General features: G+C 36.3%; 1 protein-coding gene across 3 annotated transcripts in view; it reads left to right on the top strand.

Annotated features, from left to right (window-relative positions):
• ANKLE2 (ankyrin repeat and LEM domain containing 2) overlaps positions 1-25096 on the top strand; it is a 104609-nt gene that overhangs the window by 53107 nt on the left and 26406 nt on the right. For all 3 annotated transcript variants that reach the window (XM_033955070.1, XM_033955069.1, XM_033955068.1), the window contains exon 11: positions 23691-24450. In XM_033955070.1, coding sequence (XP_033810961.1) covers positions 23691-24450 — 760 coding nt within the window. The remainder of the gene's footprint in view (positions 1-23690; positions 24451-25096) is intronic.

Below are 25096 nucleotides of genomic sequence, written 5' to 3'. Positions count from 1 at the left end.
TGGGTTCCATTGCTCACATAACTCTGTTACTTTTTTTAATACATATTTTTCATTTTCTTTTATAGTATCTTCAATTGTTTTTTTAACTTGAATGCCAAGATATTTAAATCCTTCTTCTTTCCATATGAATGGAAAAGTATCAAATAATCCTTTTACACAGTAAACATTCAAGGGTATAATTTCAGATTTATTCCAATTAATTTTATAACCTGAAAATTTGCCAAACTTATCAATTAATTCCAATAAAGAAGATAAGGTAGACTCTGGGTTTCTCAAATAAAGCAAAATATCATCCGCATAAGCCGAAATTTTATATTCCATATCTGAATATGGAATACCTTGTATCTCCCTCGTTTGCTGTATTGCTAACAATAAGGGTTCTAATACAACATCAAATAGCAAAGGAGATAACGGACAGCCTTGTCTAACTCCCCTCTGCAATTGAAAACCATCAGATATCTTATTATTAATATTTAGTCTTGCCATTGGGAAGCTATACAAAGTTTTTACCATTTGTATAAATCCAGAACCTATACCAAACCATTCTAAAGCCTGATACATAAAATTCCATTCTACTCTATCAAATGCTTTTTCAGCATCTAATGAAACTGTAAAAGCCGGTTCATCCATTTTTTTTGATAAGTTTAGCATGTGAAATAATAGTCTAGAGTTATTGGAGGAATGTCTTTTAGCAACGAAACCCGTTTGATGCATATCTATAATATGTGGGAGAGCTTTGGCTAATCTCAGAGCCAAAATTTTCGCCAAAAGTTTATTATCAACATTTATCAAAGATATAGGCCTGTAGTTCGAAACCAAAGTAGGATCTTTATTTGGCTTAGGGAAAACAATTATTATTGATTCAGCCATAGTACCTTTTATATTACCTTTTATAAGTTGTGTCTGATATAATTTTAATAAATGTGTGGAGAGGATATTTTGAAATGTTTTATAAAATTCTACTGTGTAACCATCACCACCTGGAGCGGATCCGACTCTAAGAGATCTCAATGCTGTTTCTAATTCTTTTAATGATATAGGTTCTTCTAAACTTCGTTTTATATGATCAGGAATTTTAGGTCCATTAATTAAATCTAAAAATTTTTTTCCATCTTTTTGTTTCTCCAAATAAGGTTCGGAAGAATATAGATCCTTATAAAAATTTAAAAATTGTTTTAATATTATATTTGTTTGATTTGTTATTATACCATTATCATCTTTTATTCCATTAATATTAGTTCTCCTTTTTTTTGCCTTAAGATAATTTGCTAATAATTTTCCCGCCTTATTAGAATTTCCATAATACACTGTTTGCTTGGTAAACAAATCTTTTCTTATCATTTTTGAAGTTAATTCATTATATTTACCTTTTACTTTCAAGAGAGCTTGCAAAACTTCATATTCCCATTTACTTATCAATTTAGCTTCTAATATTTTTATTTCTTTTTCTAATTCTATATATTGTTTTTTAATTTGTTTCCTAATAAAAGCTGAATATGATATAATATTACCCCTCATAGTTGCTTTAAATGCATCCCATACATTCTCTATAGATGTATCTTCCACTAAATTTGTTTGAAAAAATTCATTAATTTGTGTTTTAAAATTTTCCAAAAATTTGTCATCCACAAGCAATGCATTATCAAATCTCCAAAGAGGTCTATTATTTTCTAATTGATTTAATTGTATTTCTATCCATATTCCCGCATGATCCGAAATGATAATAGGATCAATGGAGGCTTTAATCACCTGTTGCACTTTATTTGTTGAAACAAAAATATAATCTATTCTTGAAAATGATTTATGAACTTGTGAACAAAATGAATATTCCTGATCATTAAAATGAAGAATACGCCATATATCCTTCAAATCGCATGATCTAACTAAATTATCTAGACCTAAAGATTTAATATTTTTACCTGGTTTTTTATCCAATAATGGGTCCATTACAGCATTAAAATCTCCAGCCACCACTAAATTAGAGGCAGCCAGTGGTAATAACATGTTTTGTAGCTTTTTGAAAAATTCTGATTGATTCGAATTAGGGGCATATATATTAAATAACGTCAGGGTATCATTTCCCATACCTATATCGATATGTACCCATCTTCCATGTGGATCTGAACTTTTTACCTTTATATTGGCTATACATTTTTTATTTATAAGAATTGCAACCCCTGCTTTTTTATCCACTGCTGGAGCAAAAAAACATTCCTTTATCCATCCACCTGATAATTTCTGTGATTCCTTCATATTAAGATGGGTCTCTTGCAGACAGTAAATATCTGCATTTTGCTTTTTTAAAAATGTTAATATTTTTTTCCTTTTAATTACGTGATTCAGGCCATTGACATTAATAGAATATATTTTAAAAGACATTATATATTTTAATACTTTTCATTATCTTATTCTTCCTCTCCTCTTTCATATTTAATATCCAAAAAATTTTCTTTACGACACACATATTTAACCCTAATGTATCTCCCTTAATTATTCTAATAAATATTCTCTTTGTCCCTCCCTTTCCCACCCAATACATTGGCTGCTTAAGGATACACATTGGAACTGTAATCCTAACATTCTCCCCATTCCAGGCAATCAATTTTCAATGTTTAAACAAATTTCCCTTCTATCTATCTATATTGATCTTTTATACCTTTAATCATTTTCCATAACATTTTATTAATGTATCATTATCCATTTAACAATATGTTAATTTGTATTTCCTTAGTATTATAATTTCAACATATAATTATTTTAAACATATATGTATTGTATTATTTAATAATTTTCCTATATTCTGTTCTTTCTTTCATATAATTATTATTATCTTTTCTTTGTATTGTTTTCCTCCATTTCTTCAGATATTTCGATATGTTATATTTTCTAATTTTTCATAGAGTCTTCAAAACCATCTTAATGTATTATGTTAAAATATCATAGGTTCTGGTTTAGAGAGAAAATCTTTTAGTTTTTCGGGATCCTCAAAATATAAGGACTTGTCTCCAGATGACACTCTCATTTTCGCCGGGTAGTATAGACCATATTTAAATCCTTTTTCTTTTAGTAGAGGTCTCATGTCTAGTAGTCTTTTTCTTTTAGTTGCTGTGTTTTTGGCGAAGTCTGGTAAAAACCATAATCTTGATCCTTTATAATTTAGGTTTTTATCTTTTTTTGCAGCATTTAGTATCTCTAGTGCTTGTTGGTATCTCAGCATTTTGAAAATTATTGGTCTTGGTCTGTTTTTGTTTTCTAAATTTTTAATTGGGATTCTATGCGCCCTTTCAATTTCAATTGGTTGTTTCAAGTCTAACTGTAATATTTTTGGAATTAAATTTTCAAGGAAAAGGATAGTATTTTTTCCCTCTAAATTTTCTTGTATTCCAAAGAGTTTGATGTTCTTCCTTCTTCCTCTATTCTCGTAGTCCTCCAGTTGATCTTTTAATTTATTTAATTCCAGGCTGTCGTTTTTACATCTTTTTGATTCACATTCTATAGTTTCCATTTTTGATTCTAGTTCAGTTGTTCTTTTGTTGTTAACTTCCATTTGTCTATGAATATTTAAAATTTCTTCTTTCATTTCCGACATATTAGTTATAGTTTCCTTGAGCATTTGTTTGATTTGTTTTAGTTCTTCCATAACTTCTGCTTTGCTTAATGTGTCTGATTCTTCGATAGGAAGTGGTATCTTGCTTGGTGTTATTTGTTCTTGTTTCTGTCTTTTTGCAGATGTACCAGCCTCATTTTTGTTTTGTCTGGTACTTGCCATGTTATTGTTTTCTTTTTTTTTTTGGTTATTCTTATTTCTTGTATTTAGTCTCTTAGATTTGGTATTCTTAGGTTTTTAATCTCTTTTCTTCCAAGATTTTGTTCTATCTTTTGAAGTAGAAATTTTCTTTTTAAGCTCTTTTCTTTTCAGATTAGTCAATTCCTTTCACAAGTTTTAATTCACTATCTCTGACATTCACTCTCTCTCTCAATGAGACACCGTTTCAGCGCTGAAAAAAAAAATTCTTTTTTTCTCTTCTCATAAGCCCAATCGCTGCCCTGATTGAGGAGAGCAACACTTTATAGAGTTATTTTTCTTTATTTTGACCTACTTGAAGCAATTGTCTTCTGTTTTTTCTCAGCGTCTCTCAATTGCCTCAATGTCTTGCTGTTTCAGTTTTTTTTTAAAGTTCCGTTGAACCTTTTCTCTGTCTCCTCTCTCACAAGCCCAATCGCAGCTTTGTCAGAGGAAAGTAATATTCAATTCAGTATTTTTATTTTTCTTTTTCTTTTTTTTTTCCTTTAGTAAGCTGATATTTATTTGTCTTCAGCGCTTTGGCTCTTAATTGTTGAGAGAAAATGCCAGTATTCTTCTCTCTCAATTTTCTTTATTCAATCCCCTTTTTATCAAAGGATAATCTTTTACCTTCTTTTGGTTTCAATATATCTGGTCAGATTACAAATTTCTTTCACAATTTCCCCAATCGAACTGTTTGATTACTCACATGTACTTCGCGGTTTCAGCGCTGCATTCAAGTTTAATGAAACCGCCGAAAATACAAACGGTTCTCTGCCTTCCCGTCTCTTGTCAGCACATATCTCACTTCAACTGTAGTAATTCAGGTTTTTTTTCTTTTTTCCAGTTATATCTGATCGAAACACAACCTTTTTTTCACAATTTCCTAATCAAATTATCTGGTCATTCACATTCATCTCACAGTCTCAGCACTGCTTTCAAGCCTCTTGAAACCGCCGAAAACACAGATATCTCTCTGCTTTCCTGACTTTTATCAGCTTTTTTCTGTTTCAGTTATATCTGGTCGGAACATAAACTTCTTTTTTTCAATTTCGCCAAACTGTTTGATCACTAACATATACTTCGCGGCTTCAGCGTTGCATTCAAACTTCATGAAAACCGCCAACACTAACGGTTCTCTGCCTTCCCGACTCTTATCTGCACATATCTCACTTTAACTGTAGCAATTCAGCTTTTTTTTTCCTTCAGTTATATCTTGTCAGAACACAACCTTTCTTTATATTTTCTCAATCAAATTATCTGGTCATTCACATGCATCTCGCAGTCTCAGCCTCTTGAAACCGCCGAAAATACAAACGGTTCTCTGCCTTCCCGTCTCTTGTCAGCACATATCTCACTTCAACTGTAGTAATTCAGGTTTTTTTTCTTTTTTCCAGTTATATCTGATCGAAACACAACCTTTTTTTCACAATTTCCTAATCAAATTATCTGGTCATTCACATTCATCTCACAGTCTCAGCACTGCTTTCAAGCCTCTTGAAACCGCCGAAAACACAGATATCTCTCTGCTTTCCTGACTTTTATCAGCTTTTTTCTGTTTTAGTTATATTTGGTCGGAGCATAAACTTTTTTTCACAAATTCGCCAAACTGTTTGATCATTCACATATATTTCGCGGCTTTAGCGCTGCATTCAAACTTTACGAAGCCGCCAACACAAACGGCTCTCTGCTTTCCCGACTCTTGTCAGCACATACCTCACTTCAAATGCCGCAATTTAGGATTTTATCTTGTATCTTTTGTTTAGCTTTTTAAATATATATTTTCTATATAATTATTTTGAAGGAAAAAGAATTTTTTTTTTATTTCATTGCCTGGATGGTGAGGAGCTTCACGATCACACCTCCATCCGTGCTCGCGTTAAGCCACGCCCCCTTGACTTGGTCATTTAAAAAGTAGCTTGCAAGCCCAAAAAGTGTGGGCACCCCTGCAGTAGAAGAACAAAATGAAATTGTGGTATGAAAACACCTCTGAGTAATGTGTACAAGATTCTCACAACATATTTCACATCTCTATAATAAAACCCTAAGCCGCGCATGCGCACTTCCACTTGCGTGTTCAGTATGTCCGTGGCCTGAAGAAGTGCGCATGCGCGACTACAACACACTCGCAGCCCTGTGGAGCAGTGACAGCAACTGAGTGATGGAGAGCAGCCCCGCTCAGCCCGTTGACCCTCCACAAACCTCCTGGCTCCAGCAGTGTAGGCAGCAATTTAAAAACGCTGCTTTGCGCCCTTCTACTGCCGCATTTCTGATGACATCATCGGAGACAGATGCGGGAGAGGAAATCGGCAGTAGAAGGCCGCGAAGCAGCGTGTTTAAAGTGCTGCCTACGCGGCTGGAGCCCGGAGGTTTGTCGGCGGTGGGAGGGTCAGGAGCAGGCCAGAACAGCAGAACAATGGCAGTAAAAGAAGGTGGAGGGGCTGAACGGAGCAGGTAAGAGAAGAGCAGATCGTGGTAAGAGAAGGAAAAGGGGGGTGGGGAAAAATGCTGCTACTGCTATACAGGGACTTGGAGGGGAAGGGAAATACCGCTGCTGCTTCTGCACAGAAAAGGGGGGGATAGGAGGGAAGTGGGATGGAAATGCTGCATAGTGAAGTGGGATGGAAATGCTGCTGCACAGGGAAATGGGGAAAAATGACAGACAGACAGCGGGAGAGAGGGAGACAGAAAGAAACAGGGGCAGGGAGAGGGACAGAAAGACAGACAGACAAAGGGGGCTAGAGAGAGAGTCAGCAGGAGGGAGACAGACAGACATATATTTTAGCACCCGTTAATGTAACGGGCTTAATGACTACATAATAAAACCTTAAGCGGCGCATGCGGACTCCTACCTGCGTGTTCCGTATGTCCGTGGCCGGAAGGAGTGCGCTTGCGTGCCTACAACTGCCCCACACTCGCAAAGGGAGAAGATACAGAAACAAAGAAAGACTGACAAACAGCCAGGGAGAGAGACAGTAAGACAGGGGGCCAGGGAAGAGACAAAGACACACAGGGGGACAGAGACAGAAAGAAAGGGGGGCAGGGAGAGAGATAAAAAACATAAAGTAAGAAAGAAAGAAACGCCTCAGCGACCCATTGTGCTAAAAGTCTACACATCTATTCTAGCACCCGTTAATGTAACGGGCTTAAATACTAGTATGAAATATTTTCAAATAACATTGAAAATTGTAAAATTTAATTATTTTTTTAAATAAATTTTTATTCATTTTACAACTTACAACAAATGTAGCACAAAGTAACATTTGAACTTAAAAACATCACTTGATTTTCTATCATAATGCACATAAAGTAATAAAATTTAACCCCCTTCCTCCCACCCCTACCATATCATATCCAATCACATTATATCATATAAAATATTATTTTCGATTAATCTAAACATTAATAAATAAATCAGAATTCCCCCTATCCCCACCCCCTTCCCCTCATTTTCAATTATATTAATAAAGGAGAAATGGTACCTGTTCATTACAATAACTAGTCAATGGCTTCCAAACCTCTTTGAATTTATTATAATTTCCTTTTTGTATTGCTATTATTCGTTCCATTTTAAAAATATGATACAACAAATTCCACCAAAAACTGTAATTAATTCTGCTCCAATTTTTCCAATTATTTGTGATTTGTTGTATGGCGACCCCTGTCATAATCAATAGAAGCCTGTTGTTTTTAGATGAAATTTGGCTCTTTGCTCTCATTGACATTCCAAATAAAACCGTATCATATGATAATGCCACAGGATTTTCCAATAAACAATTTATTTGGCCCAAATTGATTTCCAAAAGGCCAAGATAAATGGACAATAGAATAATAAGTGATCTAGAGTCCCTGCTTCAAGATTACAGTGTCAACATCTATTAGACTTAGAGCTATCTAACTTTTGTAATCGAACTGGGGTCCAAAATGCTCTATGTAAAAGAAAAAAACAAGTTTGGCTCATAGAAGCGAACATTGCAGATCTCATCCTCCAAGACCAAATTTGTGGCCATTGAGACGCAGAAATTTGATGCTTAATCTCAATGCTCCAAATATCCCTAAGACCAGTTTTAGGCTTTTTATTTATTTATTTTTTTTTTTAAATTTTTATTTATGAATTTTCCATTCTTACAACATCTGTATCATATTAAATATAATTAATTATTACATATCTAGTATACTATCATTAATAAATCATATTTTTTAAAATATAATATAATAAAGATTATACATTATCTTAAAAATATAAATCCCTTTCCCTTTTTATATAACTTGTTTCCAATATTTAATCAAATCCCACCCCAATCATATATAATTTTTATCAATGTGCTAAGAAATCTAATCATTAGAATAATTAGTCAATGGTTGCCAAATTTTCTTGAAATTAAGAAGATTCCCTTGTTGTAACGCTAATACTTTTTCCATTTTATAAATATGACAGACAGAATTCCACCAGAACGTATAATTTAATTTGGTATAATCTTTCCAATTTTGAGTAATTTGTTGTATGGCGACTCCTGTCAATATTAATAATAGCTTATTATTATTTGCTGAAATCGGACTCTTAGTTCTCATTGCAGTGCCAAATAATATGGTATCATATGAGAGTCCTACATAATTCTCTAGTAACTTATTAATTTGGGGCCAAATTGAATTCCAAAATGCGTTTACACAGGGACAGAAAAAAATTAAATGATCTAACGTCCCTATTTCCAATTTACAATGCCAGCATCTATTAGATCTAGTACTATCTATCTTTTGCAGGCGCGTTGGGGTCCAGAACACTCTATGTAATAAGAACAACCATGTTTGATTCATAGATGCTGACTTTGTAGATCTTAATCTCCAGGACCAAAATCGTGGCCATTGAGATTCAGAAATTGTCTGTCCAATCTCAATACTCCAAATATCCCTAAGACCTGTTTTCTTTTTTTTTATTTAAAAATCCGTATATCAATTTGTACCATTTTGCGGCTTGGTGACCCAAAAAATCCGCCTGGAAACATAGATCCTGTAAACTATATTGATTATTAAGATTTTTCCATTCAGGGAACCCTACCTGAATGGCCTGCTTCAATTGCATCCATTTAAAATATTGTGTTTTATTTAATCCAAATTTATTTTGCAATTGTGAAAAACTAAGCAGTGTACCTTCTGAAATGACATCATTCAATGTTCGTATTCCTGCATTTATCCATTGTTTCCAGACGATTTTAAATCCGCCAATTTTGATCCTGGAGTTTACCCATATTGATTGATTTAGAGATTTAGCAATAGGTTCTGGTGACAGATTACTGATGTATCTCAATGTTTTCCAAGTATCAAATAAAATTCTGTGGTCTTTGTATCTTTTAGGCATTGTTATAGTTATTAACTGTTCTGGATATAAAGGGAACAGGAGCCGCCATTCTAAATACAGCCAATCTGGTACATTTTCTAAAAGATCTGGGAGGATCCAATACATACCCTGTCTTAAAATATAGGCTTGATGATACCTATAAAAATTTGGAAAATTTACCCCCCCTTCCATAATTGGTCTTTGTAATGATACTAAAGCGATTCTTGGTCTTTTCCCACACCAAACAAATTTTGTAAGAATATTGTTAAGTTTTTTATAAAATGACCCCTGAAAAAATATTGGTATCATACTCATTTGGTAACAAACCACAGGCAACACCATCATTTTAATTGTTTGAATTCTTCCCCACCAAGAAAGATGTAACGGATTCCATTGCTCACACATTTCTGTTATTTTTTTTAATAAAAGTTTTTCATTCTCTTTGACTGTATCTTCAATTGTATTTTTGATCATAATTCCTAAGTATTTAATTCCATCTTCTTTCCAAATAAATGAATATGGATCAAATAATCCTTTGGTACAATGAACATTGATTGGGAGAATTTCAGATTTGTTCCAATTAATTTTATATCCAGAAAAAGTACCATATTTTTCTATTAAATTAAGTATACATGGAATAGTAGTTTCCGGTTCTTTTAAATATAATAGTATATCATCTGCATATGCAGATAATTTAAATTCAAAACTGGTAAATGATATTCCCTTTATCTCCCTAGTTTTGTTTATTGCAATTAATAAAGGTTCTAGGACAATATCAAAAAGTAAAGGAGACAGAGGGCATCCTTGTCTAACTCCCCTATGCAAGTTAAATCTATTTGATAAATTATTGTTAATATATAATCTTGCTCCAGGAGAGCTATACAATGTCTGTATCATTTTAATAAAACCGGATCCTATACCAAACCATTGTAAAGCTTGGTATATAAAATTCCATTCCACTCTATCAAAGGCTTTTTCTGCATCTAAAGATATTAAAAAAGCTGGATCATTTATATTTTTTGCTAAATTTAATGAGTGGAATGCTAATCTAGTATTATTTGATGAATGTCTTTTAGCAATAAATCCTGTTTGATGTACATCAATAATGAAAGGAAGAGCTTTTGCCAATCTTAATGCTAATATTTTAGCCATTAATTTATTATCCACATTCAATAATGAAATAGGCCTGTAATTTGAAACCAGAGTAGGATCTTTGTTTGGTTTTGGTAAGACTATAATTATCGATTCTGCCATAGTACCAGAAATATTTTCATTTTTTATTTGATATTGATACAAATTTAACAGATGTGGTAATATGATATTTTGGAAAAATTTATAAAATTCAACAGTATACCCATCTCCACCTGGAGCGGATCCAACTCTAAGAGACTTCAATGCTGTTTCTAACTCTTTTAAAGATATAGGTTCTTCTAAACTTCCTTTTATATGATCTGGAATATTTGGTCCAATAAATGAATTTAAAAAAGTTAATCCGTCTTGTTCTTTATTTTTATAAGAATTAGAAGTGTATAATTCTTTGTAAAAATCAAGAAATTGTGTTATAATATCTTTTGTGTTGGTATGTGTGTTACCTTGTGTATCTTTAATTGCAATAATCTTAGATTTTCTTTTCTTTACTTTAAGAAAATTTGCTAATAATTTCCCCGCTTTATTTGAATTTCCATAATATTGTACTTGTTTATTGAAAATGTCTTTCCTCACAATTTGAGAAGAAATCTCATTATATTTAACTTTTAATTTTAATAATTCTTGTAATGTATTATTTTCCCATTTCTCAATTAATTTATTTTCTAATAATTTAATTTGCTTTCCCATCTCAAGAAATTGTTTTTTTTTTTGTTTATTAATAAATGTTGAATATGAAATAATATTTCCTCTCATAGTTGCTTTAAAAGCATCCCATAAGATCTCAGCATTAATAGTATCTGATTCATTAAATTGAAAAAATTCTTGCATTTTTATTTTAAAATCTTCAATAAATTTTGAATCCGTTAGTAAATCATTATTAAATCTCCAAATTGAATCAAAGTTTTCAACATCATAATTTTGAAGATTAATCCACACACCAGCATGATCTGAAATTATAATAGGATCAATTATTGCTTTTAATACACGCTGCGCTATATTATTAGAAACAAATATATAATCAATTCGTGAAAAGGATTTATGGACCTGAGAACAAAAAGAAAATTCCTGTTCATTAAAATGAAGAATTCGCCATATATCTACTAAATCACAAGATAGTATCAAATTATCTAAGCCTAATGATTTCATAACTTTACTTGGTTTTTTATCCAAAATCGGATCCATTACAGCATTGAAATCCCCTGCTACTATTAAATTAGATGTAGCCAGTGGTAAAAGTATTTGTTGAATTTGTTTAAAAAACTCCATTTGATTCGTATTAGGAGCATATAAATTGAATAAATTCAGGGTTGTATTTCCCATAACCATTTCGATATGTACCCATCTACCTAAGGGATCATAATTAATTAATTTAAAATCTGCATTACATTTTTTGTTTATTAGAACAGCCACTCCAGCTTTTTTCTTTAAAGCCGGTGCAAATAAACATTTAGAAATCCAACCTCCGGATAATTTTTTTGATTCAATTTCCGAAAGATGCGTCTCTTGAATGAAGTAAATGTCCGCATTTTGATTTTTAAGGAACGATAATAATTTTTTCTTCTTAATAGGATGATTTAAACCATTGACATTCAGCGAATACATTTTTATATCCATCTAATTAATAATTATGTTTTAACCAATATTATATGATAATTTACAAGATTAGATCTTAGCACATTCAATAAAAATTTATCCCCTATCCCACCCATTATTTTCCCTCCCCCCCCCACCCATTATCATATTCTGATCTGGAACACGCATTGGTCATGCAAAACCTAAATCTCCATCCCCAGGCAACTAATAATTCATTATATTATTTAAAAAACATATCTTTAAATTCAATACATTCTTTATACTTCCACTCTTATAGAATTGTAAATTATATCCATTTAATCTATAAAATTTTATAAAATTACTAAGAATTATATATAGTTGATTCATTAAATTAAATTCAATATCATGCATACATGTAATATAATAATCTTAATAAATAAACATATTACAAATATAGCTCTTATTCTCTATATATCTGTTATTCATCATGTAAATTAAATATATCCATTTTTATAAAAATATTAATATTAATAATAAATGCATTTCAATCATTTTCATAGATCATCTTCATAATGAATTAATTTGAATGAATACTGGAATAAAATATACATTTTTTATCAATAAATAAATTTAATAATGAATTCCTATTTTATTAATTATCTACCAATCAATTAATCAATTCCTTATTTTTCCATAATAAGTTAATATGACTAAATAATTGAATTAAATATACATTTTTTAATATAGACCTATTTTATTAATTAATCCCTTCCATAAATCAAATTCGTATCTTATATATATTTCATAAAATTACAATCATCTTACATAAAATTAAAATATTGTTTTTATAATAAATTAATATATTTCATTTTTAAGTCTTATTCTCAATATAACAAATTTTCCTTTTAATAATATTATTAATAAATTCATTGTAAATCATTTTCATTATTCATTAATCATAATAAGTTAATATGCTTATATAATTGAATAAACTATCTATTCTGATTATAATATATTTTTATATAAATAGTTTAATTTTATAATTAATTTATATTTTAATAATTAAAAAAGATTTTTTTTTTTTTTTTTTTTCCCACTAGTATTAATGAATGTGGATGCAAATATTTTATTAATAATTAATTTGATAAAATAATATTATATTATTGCATCCAATATATCAATAAATTATCTTTACAGTTAGTAAACAATTCTTATGTCTTATTTATTTTTTATTTTTTTTTTTTTAATAATAATCTTCTTTATTTTTCCCTTTTTTCCATCTTCTTTCTTCTTTCTTCTTTCTTCAGCTGAATTGTTCCTTTTATTCTGTTTTTTATGTAAACATAGGTTCTTCTTGTGTCAAAAATTCTTTCAGTTTTGCAGGGTCTTGAAAGTATATGGATTTATTTCCACTGGATACTCTCATAGTGGACGGATAATATATTCCATATATGTAACCTTTTTCTTTTAACTGCTGTCTGAATGTGAGGAATTGTTTTCTTATATTTGCAGTATATTTAGCAAAATCAGGAACTAAAATCAGTTTTGATCCTTTATAATTTAAGTTTTTATTTGCTTTTGCCATTTTTAATATTTCCTGAGCATGTTGGTACCTTAATACCTTGAATATCAAAGGTCTTGGAGCAGCCTGGTTTACTGGCTTTCTTATGGGGATTCTGTGAGCTCTTTCTATCTCTAACGGCCATTTTGAATTGAGCTGAAGCAGTTTAGGTAAGAGATTTTCCAAGAATTGTACAGGATCTCCCCCTTCAATATTTTCAGCCAGACCTAAAATTCTGATGTTCTTTCTTTTTCCTCGGTTTTCCATATCCACCAATTGATTTTTTAAAGCTGCTACTTCTTTTTTATCTTTATCATATTCTTGTGTGAAGGATTCAAATTGCTCCATTTTTTCTTCCATCACTGCCATTCTCTGTCTTTCGGTTTGAATCTCTTGTTTCATATTGAGGAGTTCTTCTTTAACTTCAGAGATTTTATTAGCATTTTCAGTCAGCATCAGTTTTATTTTGAACAGTTCAGTCATAATATCGGACTTTTCAGTGAGTTCTTCAGCTTCCATCGGGAACGGCACACTCGATGGTGACAGGGGAGTTACTTTTGTTCTTTTTGCTGATATACCCGATGTTGAAGGCTTTTCAGATTTTCCCTGCTTCATACTTGCCATTTCCGATGTTGTTTTATGTTATTTTTATATCGATCAAACAAAGTGAAAGTTTTATTTTTTTTCCGTTTGTTGCCTGGATACGAGGAGCGCTGCGGTTAAGCTGCCATATCGTGCGCGCTCCAAGCCACGCCCCCTTAGGCTTTTTATTTAAAAATCCATTTATCATTTATTTTTTTCCAATTATTTATTCATTTTTTCATCTTACATCAAATGTACAATATTACATCAATTGGATCATATACATCACTTGAAATTATTTTCTATTATCATCTTCAATACATAAATTAAGCCCCTCTCCTACCCTCTCTTTCCACAAATATTGTAAATCAAACATATCATACATGTGATATATTCAAAAATATTGATTAAACCAATAATATAACTATATATCCCCCCTTTTCCATTATTATAATTATACATTTAGTGTAAAAAGGTGTCTAATCATTACAATATGTTATCAATGGCCCCCAAATCCTTTTAAAATTATTATAATTCCCTTTTTGTATGGCAATTGTTCTTTCCATTTTGTATATATGGCACAACGAATTCCACCAGAAGGTGTAATTAAGTCTGGTGTAATTTTTCCAATTTCTGGTGATATGTTGAATGGCAACACCTGTCATTATTAATAAAAGTTTTTATTATTGCTAGATGAAATTTGACTTTTTATTCTCGTGGACGTCCCAAATAGAATTGTATCATATGATAGAGCTACATGGTTTTCTAATAAACAATTAATTTGAGACCAAATTGATTTCCAAAAGGCCATGATACAGGGACAAAAATATATTAAATGATCTAGAGTCCCTGCTTCCAAATTACAGTGCCAGCATCTATTAGACTTAGAGCTATCCAACTTTTGTAATCTAACTGGGGTCCAAAATGCTCTATGTAATAAAAAGAACCAAGTTTGTCTCATAGATGCAGACACTGTACATCTCATTCTCCAAGACCAAATTCGTGGCCATTTATCATTTTATACCACTGTGCGGCCGGGTGTCCCAGGAAGTCCACCTGAAAGCTTAAAAATTCCAAACTATATTGATTAAGGTTTTTCCATTCAGGGAACCTCGCCTGAATAGCCTGCTTCAATTGCAACCATCTAAAACTTTGTGATTTATTAAGACCATATTTATGTTGCAACTGTGAAAAATCAAGCAGTTTACCATTTGAAATAACATCGTCTAAAATATGTATCCCTGCAATCATCCAATGCTTCCAGATGACCTTAAATCCACCAATTTGAATCTTGGAGTTTAGCCATATAGTCTGATTTGTTGATTTATGTATTGGAATAGGTGTTAAGTTACTAACATATCGTAATGTTTTCCATGTATCCATTAATATTCTGTTTTCTTTATATAGTCTAGGCATTTTGATACTGAGAACATTACATAAACGCAGAGGGAACATGAGTCGCCATTCCACCCTAACCAGTCTGGGGTATTATCAGTGAGCTCTGGGAGGACCCAATACATACCCTGGTGCAGAATATAGGTTTGATGATACCTACAAAAAATGGGAAAATTTATCCCCCCTCTGTAATTGGTTTTTGTAAAGATACTAAAGCGATTCTAGGAGTTTTACCTAGCCAAATAAATTTTGTAAGAATACTGTTTAACTTTTTATAAAAGGACCCCTTAAAAAAAACTGGTAACATACCCATTTGATAACAAACCACAGGCAATATCATCATTTTAATCATTTGAACTCTCCCCCACCAAGAAAGATGTAAAGGATTCCATTGCTCGCACATTTCTGTTACCTTCTGTAATAAAGATTTTTCATTCTCCTTCATTGTTTCTTCCATCTTCCTTCCATACAAAAGGAAATGAATCAAACAAACCTTTTGTAAAATGTACATTTAGTGGAAGAATTTCTGATTTGCTCCAATTTATCTTATATCCTGAAAATACTCCAAATTTCTCATTCAATTCAAGTAAGCATGGAATGGTTGTTTATCCCAGGACAAGCAGGCAGCATATTCTTGACTGATGGGTGACGGCACCGACAATTTTAGAGTGATTGCACTCTAAGAACTTGGAAAGTTCTAGTAGGCCGCACTGCGCACGCGCGAGTGCCTTCCTGCCCGACAGAGGCGCGCGGTCCCCAGTTTCTTAGTTTCCGCGGAGCTAAGAAGACGCGTTTTTCAACGGCCGTTGAAATTTTTTCTCTACGCCTTCCCGCTCGCGTAAACCCTTTTGGCTCTATTGCCTTTTTTTCTTTTCTTTTATTTTTGTTAAAAAAAAAAAAAAAGAAAACCTTATTTTTTTCTTCAATTCGGTTTTTCCCCGGCGGGGCCTACTGCCACCATCGAGGCCTCGGCCTTCGATTTGGCGGAAGCCTTTTTACTTTCATGCCCCCTCAGCCAGGTTTTAAAAAGTGCCACGGTGTGCTCGGCCTATATCTCTCACGGACCCGCACAACTGATGCCTACAGTGTTTGGGTCCTGAGCATCAGGCTTCCACCTGCACCCGCTGTGCCACGTTGAAAAAACGTACTTTGAAAAATCGCCAGATACAACAGCGATTACTTTTCGGTGCCGATATGTCCGATCCCGTACCATCGACACCGGCATCGGCACCTTCACAGTCGGCACCTACTTCTTCGACGCCGCGCAATACCACACCGGCGTCGCACCCAGGTAAGCCGGCTAAGAAGCCTTCCCCGCTGGAGCGTCCTCCGGTCTCTATTGCAGCGAGCCCAGTCCTGCCGACCGTGAAACGCCAGCGGAAGCGCTCCACCCCGATTGAAGCGAGTCCTTCGACCTCGGGCTCTTCATCTTCGGGGCGTCAAGCGGCACCACAGGTACCGCAAAAGAAAAAGGCAGTACCGGTGCCTTCTTTGGATGAGCGTATTGCCGCCGTCCTCCAAGTGCAGCTAAAGGAGCAGTTACAACAACTCCTTCCTGCTCTATTGGCACCGAACCTTCCGGTGCCGGTCCGGTCTGAACCACCGGTACCGGTAGTAGACCAACCCCTATTATCTGCAGCATCCGCTTCGGTAACGGTCCACTGGGCTCATCGACATCGATGCCTGTTCTTGCTCCGGAACCGAGAGCCCAGCATCAGTCGGTACAGACTTCGGCACCGGTGCAACCGGTAACGTCTCCCGGTACCATATCGATGAGGTCGGGTAAGTCGGTGCGCAAATCCCGGCACTTGGAACCATCCACCCCAGAGTCCCGAGACCGTAGTTCCCATATCAGGGATCCTGATCTGTGGGGTGACTCTGAAGAGCCCTTTCTGTCTGAGGGTGAATGTTCCTCAGATGAGGATGAGCCTGCTGTGCCTGACCCATCCTCTCAACATGAATCCACATCTTTTACTTCTTTTTTGAAAGACATGTGTGACTCTCTATCCATTCCTTTGGAGGCTGAATCTAAAAAGTCTAAAGCCTTTTTAGATGCCCTTGACTTTGATCAGCCTCCAAAGGAATTTTTGAAACTCCCTCTTCATGACATCTTGAGGGAAACTTTCTACAAGAATCTGGAAACTCCCTTAACGATTCCAGGAGCTCCCCGTAAGTTAGATTCATTGTATAAAGTAATTCCTATTCCTGGTTTCGATAAGCCCCAGCTTCCGCATGAATCTCTGCTTGTGGAATCTACTCTTAAAAAGTCCACAGGGGCTAGTGTCTATGCTTCTGTACCTCCTGGCAGAGAGGGCAAAGCCATGGATAAATTTGGTAAGAGGCTCTACCAAAATGCAATGTTGGCTAACAGATCTGGTAACTATGCTTTTCATTTTTCGTTTTATCTTAAGCATCTTCTTACCACCATGGCTTCATTTGAAAAGTACCTTCCTCAGTGCAAACAGCAAGCTTTTCATCACTGCTCGTCTTCTCTGTTTCAACTACGTAAGTTCATGGTTCGGTCAATTTATGACACTTTCGAACTTACCTCCAGAGCAACTGCGATGTCTGTGGCCATGCGTCGCCTTGCCTGGCTTCGAGTATCCGAGCTCGATGTTAATCATCAAGATCGGTTAGCCAATGCCCCATGCCTGGGGGATGAGCTCTTTGGGGAATCCATGGACTCGACCACTCAAAAGCTCTCTGCCCACGAAACACGCTGGGATACCCTGCTCAAGACTAAGAAAAAGCCTCCTCAGACTCGGCCTTTCAGACAGCAATCGGCTTATCAACGACGCTATGCAGCTCGCCCATTGCCAGCAGCTCCCCAGCAACCCAGGCGTCAACGTCAATAGCAACGTCAGCCTCCCAGGCCACAGCAGCAGCAACCTGTGAAGCCACCTCCACAACAAAAATTGACACAGCCGTTTTGACTGCATTCTCCAAAGCATAGCCAGTGTTCCAATTTCTACCCACCTACCTCAACCTATAGGTGGTCGTCTCTCTCTTTTCCTCAGCCGGTGGGAGGTTATCACTTCGGACCAATGGGTCCTCAACATCATCCACCACGGCTACTCTCTCAACTTTCAGACCCTTCCAGCTCAAAGCCTGCCAAAAGAGTCCTCAGTCTGCCCTCCTTCTTCAGGAGGTTCAATCCCTCCTCCTTCTAAACGCTATAGAGGAAGTTCCTCTAGATCAGCAGGGACAGGGATTCTACTCCCGTTACTTTTTAGTTCCCAAAAAAACAGGAGATCTCAGACCAATCCTAGATCTTCGCGATCTCAACAAATGTTTAGTCAAGGAAAAATTCAAGATGCTTTCTCTGGCCACTCTTTACCCTCTTCTCAATCTAGACGACTGGCTATGCTCCCTCGATCTCAAAGAAGCATACACTCACATACCGGTCAATCTGACCTCCAGACAGTATCTCCGCTTCATGATCAATCGCTGTCATTATCAATACAAGGTGCTACCATTCGGTCTTGCCTCCTCTCCAAGGGTGTTCACCAAATGTCTCATTGTGGTGGCTGCCTTTCTACGCTCTCACCACCTTCAAGTCTTTCCTTATCTGGACGATTGGTTAATCAAGGCCAATTCATCTCAAACAGTGCTCCTGGCCACCAACCAAACCATCCTGTTTCTACAACTTCTGGGGTTCGAGATCAATCTACCCAAATCTCATCTCATCCCCACTCAGAGACTTCAATTCATTGGAGCTGTACTGGACACAGTCCTCATGAGAGCATTCCTGCCATCCAACCGTCTTCAAACTCTTCAATCTCTATGTCAGCAGGTGCTTCTACAATGTTCCATCTCTGCCAAGCAAATGATGATACTCTTGGGTCACATGGCCTCCACAGTTCATGTCACACCCCTCGCACGTCTTCACCTGCGCATTTCTCAATGGACCCTTGCTACCCAGTGGTCCCAAGCGACGGATCCTTGCTCACGACACATATCTGTGACATCATCTCTTCGTCAGTCTCTACAATGGTGGTTGATATCCTCAAATCTCTCCAGAGGTCTTCTGTTTCATCTACCTCCTCATCAACTTGTCATTACCACCGACGCCTCCCCTTATGCCTGGGGAGCTCATTTGAACGAATTCCAAACTCAAGGGCTTTGGACAGCCCAGGAAATGAAACATCACATCAATTTCCTGGAACTCAGAGCGATGTTTTATGTCCTCAAAGCCTTCCAACATCTTCTCTTTCCTCAGGTCCTCCTGCTGTGCACAGACAATCAAGTTGTGATGTACTACATCAACAAGCAGGGTGGGACAGGCTCTCGCCTCTTGTGCCAGGAAGCCCAGAAGATTTGGGCTTGGGCCACAGATCACCAACTATTCCTGAAAGCTATCTACATTCAGGGAGAACCGAATTCCTTAGTGGACAAGCTCAGCAGAATTCTCCAACCTCACGAGTGGACACTCGATCCTGTAACTCTACAGTCCATCTTCGCTCAGTGGGGCACTCCTCAGATAGACCTCTTTGCAGCTCCTCACAATCACCAGCTGCCCCTATTCTGCTCCAGACTCTACTCTCCTCACCGTCTGGCAGCGGACGCTTTTCTTCTGGATTGGTCCAATCTGTTCCTGTATGCTTTCCCTCCTCTGCCGCTCATGTTACGAACCTTGTTCAAGCTCAAGAGGGAACGAGCCACCATGATTCTGATTGCTCCACGGTGGCCCAGACAACATTGGTTCTCCCTTCTACTTCAACTCAGTTCCAGAGAACCCTTTCTGCTTCCACTATTTCCTTCTCTGCTTACGCAGTATCAAGAGACCCTTCTACATCCCAACCTCCAGTCTCTACACCTGACAGCTTGGTATCTCTCGGGATGACTTCATATGATTCTCTTCTGTCTCAGCCCGTTCGTTCTATTCTGGATGCTTCCAGGAAACCAGCCACTCTGCAATGTTATCATCAGAAGTGGACACGGTTTTCTTCTTGGTGTCTTCTTCATCATCATAATCCCACGTCCCTTGCAGTGGAGACATTGTTAGATTATCTACTTTCTCTGTCTGACTCTGGCCTCAAATCTACATCCATCAGAGTCCATCTCAGTGCTATTGCTGCTTTTCATGAGCCAGTCCATGGAAAACTCCTTTCAGCTCATCCCCTGGTCACCAGATTCATGCGAGGTCTTTTCAATGTAAAACCACCTCTTAAAGCACCTCCTGTGATCTGGGATATTAATGTGGTTCTCTCCGCTTTAATGAAGCCTCTATTTGAACCTTTGGCTACTGCCACTTTCAAGTTTCTCACTTGGAAGGTACTTTTCCTTATTGCGCTCACCTCTGCCAGGAGGGTCAGTGAGCTCCATGCACTAGTTTCTGACCCACCTTTCACAGTCTTTCATCATGATAAGGTAGTTCTACGTACACATCCAAAGTTTCTCCCTAAAGTTGTCTCTGAGTTCCATCTCAACCAATCCATTGTTCTGCCTGTCTTCTTTCCGAAACCTCACTCTCATTCTGGAGAACAGGCTCTGCATACTTTGGACTGTAAGAGGGCTCTAGCTTACTATTTAGAGCGTACGAAACCCCACAGATCAGCTCCCCAACTCTTTCTGTCCTTTGATCCGAATAAATTGGGATGTCCTGTTTCTAAACGTACGTTGTCTAATTGGCTGGCAGCGTGCATTTCATTCTGTTATGCTCAGACCGGACTGACACTGGAAGGTTCTGTCACGGCCCATAGAGTCCGAGCTATGGCAGCATCTGTAGCTTTCCTCCGTTCCACTCCTATTGAGGAAATCTGCAAGGCTGCCACTTGGTCCTCAGTTCATACTTTTACATCTCATTATTGTCTGGATGCATTCTCCAGACGGGATGGACACTTCGGCCAATCTGTTTTGCAAAATTTGTTTTCCTAATGGCCAACCTTCCCTCCATCCCTCTTTTTGTTAGCTTGGAGGTCACCCATCAGTCAAGAATATGCTGCCTGCTTGTCCTGGGATAAAGCACAGTTACTTACCGTAACAGGTGTTATCCAGGGACAGCAGGCAGATATTCTTGCGTCCCACCCACCTCCCCGGGTTGGCTTCTTAGCTGGCTTATCCTAACTGGGGACCGCGCGCCTCTGTCGGGCGGGAAGGCACTCGCACGTGCGCGGTGCGGCCTACTAGAACTTTCCAAGTTCTTAGAGTGCAATCACTCTAAAATTGTCCGTACCGGGGCTCCGTCGGTGCCGTCACCCATCAGTCAAGAATATCTGCCTGCTGTCCCTGGATAACACCTGTTACGGTAAGTAACTGTGCTTTCTGGATTTCTCAAATGAAGCGGTATATCATCTGCATATGCAGAGACTTTATGTTCCCGATCTGAATAAGGGATACCCTGTATCTCCTTTATTTGCTGAATAGCTAATAACAAGGGTTCTAATACAATATCAAAAAGTAAAGGAGATAGGGGACAGTTTGTCTAACCCCCCTCTGCAAACCAAAGCGTTCTGAAAAATTATTATTAATATACAATCTAGCAGCAGAGGAGCTATACAATGTTTGAATCATTTGTATAAATCCTGAACCTATTCCAAACCATTCCATAGATTGATTCATGAAGGTCCATTCCACCCAATCAAAGGCCTTTTCTGTGTCCAAGGACACAGAAAAAGCCGGATCATTCATTGCTTTCGTTAAGTTCAACATATGAAAAGCCAATCTGGTGTTGTTAGATGAATGTCTCTTAGCAGCAAACCCAGTTTGGTCCATATCAATAATAAAAGGGAGAGCCTTAGCTAAGCGTAAAGCCAATGTCTTAGCTAAAAGTTTAGTGAGATAGGCCTGTAATTCGAAACCAAAATGGGATCTTTATTTGGCTTTGGCAAAACTATAGTTAATAATTCTGCCATAGTACCTGTAATGCAACCCTTATTTAGTTGAGACTGATATAAATTTAATAAATGAGGTAACAGGGTAATTTGAAATGATTTATAAAATTCTACCGTAAAACCATCACCACCTGGAGCGGATCCAACTCTTAAGAGACTTCAACGCTGTTTCCAATTCTTTTAATGATATAGGCTCTTCTAAACTTCTTTTAATATGCTCAGGAATTTTCGGCCCATTAATTAACTTCAAAAATTCTAGTCCATCTCTTTCCCTATTATCATAAGGCTCGGAAGAATATAAGTCTTTATAAAAATTTTCCAATTTGAGTGTGTGAATCACCTTTCTCATCCTTAATTGCAATAATTTTTGTTCTTCTTTGCTTTGCTTTAAGATAATTTGCCAATAATCTTCCTGCCTTATTTGAGTTTCCATAATATAGAGTCTGCTGATAAAACAAATCTTTCCTTACCAATTTTGAAGATATTTCATTATATTTACCTTTTGCTTTTAATAACGCCTGCAGAGTACTTTGCTCCCATTTATCGATCAATTTAGACTCTAGATTCTTAATTTCTTTTTCCAAAGTAGAAAATTGTTTTTTAAGTTGTTTTCTAATACATGCAGAATATGAAATAATATTACCTCATGGTAGCCTTAAAGGCATCCCATAAACTTTCCATGAGTCTCCTGAATATATACAATTTTTCTAATTTCAAAACTTTGAACATAAAATTTTCCCCCTAATTTAATTATTTTTTAAAATTAAACATTCTAAGAAATTTTGTAGCAGAAAATTCTACCATGCTAGTAAGAAACAAAATTGTCTTATCTTTCAGAGTATTTTGGCAGTGCTCGCATGTAAAGTGAAGTGCCCAAAGTTTGTCTTGATTCCCAACAGGCGTGCTAAAGTATGCCTTATAGGCATCGCACATCTTAGATGCTTCTATGGAGTACTTTTTCCCTCTTGTCTTGATAAATTGGCTGCATACATAGCATAATGCATCTGCTGGATGTTTGCACATTAGTTAAAGGGCCCCTAAGTTTACTCAGCTTGGAACCAAACGGTAAAGTTCTGCAAAAAAGGTAAATTTCAAAATATCAATGTCTTGGTCACAAAAGCGAAGTTTGAGATGAATTATAGCCATTTTCTATACTTTTCTGGCATAAGCAATTAAGGAAACACTTATTACCCAGGAACAAAAAAAAAATTGTTACATATTATTGTGAAGTCAAATTTTATTGTAATCTATTTAAGTGCTTAATCTGGAAGTGAATTACAAATAAATAAAACTAAACTAATACATCCAAATGTGGACTCCAGATCTTGTCAGTGCATTATTGCATGTGTTTGTTATTTGTGAGGTTTCTAGGAAATTAATAGCTATAATGGTTATCTTGTAGGTCACTGGGGTTGTACAGTCTCTTGGCTTTGTAAACCGCATCGATCTGAGAGGTTTTACAGTTTAGAAATGACATGTAATGTAATTCATTTCCAGGAAAGAGTAAGAAGTGTTGCAACTCTATTTCTGTGGGAGCATTTCTGGATGAGGAGGATGACATGAGCTTGGAAGAAATGAAAAACCGCCAGAATGCAGCCCTCAACAGCAGCCAAGCTGCAACTTTAAAGGAACCTAGCGTCGGTGCTATAGGTGCTATGGAGTGTGATATACTTTCTGTGGATCACAAAACCAGCATTATTGAAACAGCAGCCCCTTCTGGCAGACACTATGAGAAGGGGGCCTCAGCCAGTATGAATGGCCTCTGTAGTCCAATGAATGAGAAGGCAAGCAGTGAAAAGAGACTTTCAAAGGGGCTGGAAGGGAGCCTGCTAGCTCCCATTTCAAATCTCATGACAGAATTTGAAAAACTGTCTTTTGAAGATGAGGAGGAGCCTGGCAAGTGTTGTGACAAGAAGCCTGGGAGAAGAGATGTGACAACAAATGAGGGTATAGAACCAACACGCTATGAGAAAATCATAGCCAAGAGGTTGAACCAAGTACGGATTTCCAAAGATGCTGAGGAAGGGGCCTCTTCTGTACAGACTAACAGAGAAGTAAAGAAATCTGAGGATGCCAGACTAAGGACAGGAGTAGTACTGCCAGACACAGAGAAACTAATACCAGAGCTCTGTGCTCAGGGTAAGGTATCACAGTCACTAAGCAGTACTGAGCTGCAGTCCACATGTACCTCCTCTTCCAGATTTATCATGAAAACACCATCTAGAAACAACTCAATCAGTGGCCCCTTTCTTCTGGGGTAAGTGCAAGAATTTACTGTCCATTGTGTTTCTCTGCCTTACAGTGCCTCACAATACATTCTTTCTGTAATCTGGAACTAAGTCTATTTCTAGTAACATAGTTGAGTTGGCAGCAGAGAGGTACTAGCTGACCTGTCCAGACTATCCATATTTTATGAATGTATTCCAGCTGCTAGCTTTAGTTTGTCATCACTGTCCTTATCCTGTCCTTATCCAGGACAGGTTTTGTATGCATAGTCTCTTGTTGCATGCACTGACTGCTCTTGTGTTGAAGGATAGCACTAGATGGTTCCATTGCACTTACAGGTAGGTAATTCCATGTCAACTTGTCCAGTTTCAAGGAGGGTCCCCACTCGACCATCTCAGAAATTGATGACATTTTTTCAGAGGATATGTTGTGACTTTTAATGAAGATATCCAAAGTTTTGGGGCATGATCTCAACCATGTCCAGAGTTAGGGGCCCCTTTATTTGGACCACCTTTTTGTATCCATGAAAGATACAAAAAAAAAAAAAAAAGTCAACTTTGGATTCAGGTTATGGAAAGAACAGTTGGTCAGATGCTTTGCTGAATCACTAGGCAATCACAAATTTGGTCTACGATGTAGCTAGGTGAGTTTTGTAGCTTAAAAATTGCTCTTTCAAA

Source organism: Geotrypetes seraphini, chromosome 8 (genome assembly GCF_902459505.1).
Source record: "Geotrypetes seraphini chromosome 8, aGeoSer1.1, whole genome shotgun sequence".
Taxonomy (NCBI): Eukaryota; Metazoa; Chordata; class Amphibia; order Gymnophiona; family Dermophiidae; genus Geotrypetes; species Geotrypetes seraphini.
Note: the sequence above shows the minus strand (reverse complement) of the source record. Positions and strands in the feature narration are given on the sequence as shown.